The following is a 3,298-nucleotide window of genomic DNA, read 5'->3' as shown; positions in this document are numbered from 1 at the left end:
AGATTTTTTTTGCTGAAATACTTTTTTTTTCTTAATTCTTCTGTTTTCCAGGTTTGTGTTCATCATGGGCACGTCCATCGCTCTGTCTGTCAACTCCCTGTTGCGCGCCGGCTTGACCCGAGGCTCTCTGCTCAGGAAGATAGTATGGAGGAGCATCCAGCTCTTCCTCATCGGCGTCTTCATCATCAACCCAAACTACTGCCAGGGTGCACGTAAGGATGGTGTTTTTTAAAATAAATGTTGAATATTTTAAATAAAATGTGGTCTCAAATTATATACATTTTATTGCTTTCTTTCCTTTTTTTGTGAGTTTGTAAGAGCTGCTTGTTTGATTGTGCGTCACAGTGTCTTGGGATAACTTGAGGATACCTGGCGTGCTGCAGCGACTTGCCTTCTCATACCTGGTCGTTGCCAGTTTGGACTTAATGGTGGCGAGAGGTCATCTGGACATCCTCCAAACAGTAAGCTGGAAGCTTGGCTTCTCCTTCATTTATCACTAAACAGAAATATATTTTTAACTACTTCCAAAATAGTTTAGTAAAATCATGTAGCACATTCACCAATATATCTCATACATACTATACTTATACTTATACTTATACTTTTGTTTTTCTACTGGTGATTGTCTGCCACCTACAGTGGCTTAATGTGAAATCAAAGCGGTGCAAATTCTGGAATTTGCTTTCTTTCACAACTTTATTCCCCTGCCCATGTGTCTCTACCAAAGCTTAGACCCTGATTGGTCAAAGCTCAGCGTTTTACGAAATTTATCAGTCAAGAAGTTCAACTGGTTGAAATGAACTTCCAGCATGCAATGAATGAACCCCTGATTTAAATGTAGAGTCCACGACCGAACTTAAAAACTTGCGTTCGACGTGTGAACATAAGAATTCTGGAAGTGAAAGTCGAAATTTGGGTTGACCTGTGTTTACATATAGATGGCGGATGTGAACTTGCAAGAATCTACTTTCACACACAAAAAAACCCTCCATAACTCTGAAGCTAAAAATACAAATTTTATTAAAAAAAAAAAAAAAACAGAAATGAAAGCTGAAGCTGAGAATGTGATAAAAAAACTGTAATATCGTGAAGATTTAAACTTCATCAATAAAACCTAATAAAAAAGTAGATTTTAAATGAAAAAAAATCTTAAAGTTAAAGTTGAAAACAAGTGACTTATTCAAAATATTTGGACAGTTTCAAATGTGCAAACTTTTGATTCATCTTTCCGATTCTGGATTACAATAAAAACTAAAAAACTGAAAAAATAGCCTTTTATTTGTAGCCCATGTCTATAATTTCTAAATTCCTTGAATTTGCTTAAAGAATAAAATAGCAGAGAAACAAATTTTTACCCCTAAATCGGAACAAAAGTTCAATTAATATATTTTTATTGTACTTTTGCAGTTATTTTAAATCTTGTTTATTTATTTTTTATTGGAAAGATGTCAAAAAATCTTTTTGTGTATTTGACATTATCATCTAAAAGTGAACCTTCGCCCATATTTCATGACTGTAGCACCATAGGTGTAGTGTTAACGAGAGTCTGTGCTTCATAGGATGCGTGGTGGTCTCCTTTCCTGGACGTTCTGCTGTACTGGCCAGCCTGGGTGGTCGTGCTTCTTCTGGAAGTTCTCTGGTTGTCCATGACTTTCCTTCTTCCTGTACCCGACTGCCCAACGTGAGTCCTTCAATCTAAGCCAGGAAAAAAAAAAGTGTCATTGATGATATATAAACAGCGTTCATCCTAGAAAAAGTGAATTCTCTTCCTCTCGTTGTGGTGCAGAGGATATCTCGGGCCAGGCGGGATTGGAGATATGGGCCTGTACACCAACTGTACCGGCGGAGCTGCTGGTTTTATCGACCGCTGGCTGCTGGGAGAAAAACACATCTACCAGACTCCCTCATCACGGGTTTGAAACATCTCTAGACTTTTTGTTGAAATACATACTGTATTTTTCAGAGTATAAGTTGTTTTTTTTGTATAGTTTGGCCAAGGGTGTGATTTATGTGTGAATTTTAAAAAAGCATCAGTGTGTTACGGTAGTGATATTCAGGCTATTATTGTTATGACTTCCGTTCTTATGACTTACCGTTTAAGATAAAATGTCCGTTCTTATTCCCATATTTTGTTTGATAAATTTCTCCAAATAGTGCAACTATAAACATGATTTTTTGTTTTTTTATGATAATTTTTTATTTATTTATTTATTTTTTGGCTGCTTCAACTTTATACTCCAGAGTGACTTAAAGTCTGAAAAATACTGTCTACTAATTTCTGAATATAACTTTTTTTGCACCAGAATATGTTTATGCTTACATGAATCTCGTACGTTTAAATATGTACATTTTTCTCTTTGATTTAGGTCATTTATTTCACTCAAATGCCGTATGACCCGGAGGGGGTTCTCGGGAGCATCAACTCTGTCCTCATGGCTTTTCTTGGATTACAGGTTTGTACATTTTTTTTATGTTTGTATGATTATTTTTATGTTAAATGTGACTATCAAAATAATCAAACTCCTCGTGTTTAGGCTGGAAAAATTATCTTGCACTACCGGGATCTCCCTACAAGCATCATGTCAAGGTTCCTCATATGGGGTCTCTTCATGGTGAGAAAAATGTCTATAGTTTGCAAAATGTTAATAGTAGTTTGATATTACTGTGTAAATACTGTAAACAGTTATTTTTAACTTGAATTTAAATTAAGATTTAAATTATTTTCTTTCATTTATTTCCTTGTTTGAGAAATGACTAATTCATTGTTAATTATACAAACAACAATTTTTGACATTTTTTTATAAAAATGCTAAACAAACAAAACGTTTTTTTCCTTCAGTTCTCGTTTGTCACTTTTGAGACTTTTTTTCTTCCTCTTCTTTGAGACGTTTAGGCTTGAAAAAAAAATAAAAAAGAAGAAATAGGATGTAGAAAGTGACAGCACAGCAGCTGATGTGGAGCACAGACATGTAGGTGTTAAGACAGAAGCAACATGCACTTTAATAACACCATGAACCTGGAGATGTTTTTATCCTGGTATGAAGAAAATCTTATAGAGCTGATTCACAACAAAAACAGCCCCCCTAGAAATAAGTAAAACATTTTAAAATTTGAACTTTTTTTTTAAATAAGTAAAAAAAATCTAGAATGTCTAGAATTCCTATTTTAGGAAAAAATCTAGTTTTTACATCATGTTTTCTCAAACTAATATGATTTTGTTAAAAAAACAACTTTATTGATAAAATATTTTCATTGCAAAACAGAAAATAAGACTTTTTTTCTTGAAATGTTTGCTTAT

At 34.1% G+C, this 3,298-nt stretch overlaps 1 protein-coding gene across 1 annotated transcript in view; it reads left to right on the top strand.

The window, feature by feature from the left end:
* The window catches only part of hgsnat (heparan-alpha-glucosaminide N-acetyltransferase), a gene marked incomplete in the record, with an annotated part of 13,503 nt that overhangs the window by 6,643 nt on the left and 3,562 nt on the right, over positions 1 to 3,298 (top strand). The window contains 6 exon segments of the mRNA XM_024289764.2: positions 52 to 212; positions 346 to 461; positions 1,560 to 1,681; positions 1,787 to 1,913; positions 2,367 to 2,453; positions 2,535 to 2,612. Coding sequence (XP_024145532.1) covers positions 52 to 212; positions 346 to 461; positions 1,560 to 1,681; positions 1,787 to 1,913; positions 2,367 to 2,453; positions 2,535 to 2,612 — 691 coding nt within the window.

The sequence above is a fragment of the Oryzias melastigma genome, linkage group LG1 (genome assembly GCF_002922805.2).
Source record: "Oryzias melastigma strain HK-1 linkage group LG1, ASM292280v2, whole genome shotgun sequence".
NCBI lineage: Eukaryota > Metazoa > Chordata > Actinopteri > Beloniformes > Adrianichthyidae > Oryzias > Oryzias melastigma.
This window is presented reverse-complemented; position numbering and strand designations above follow the sequence as displayed.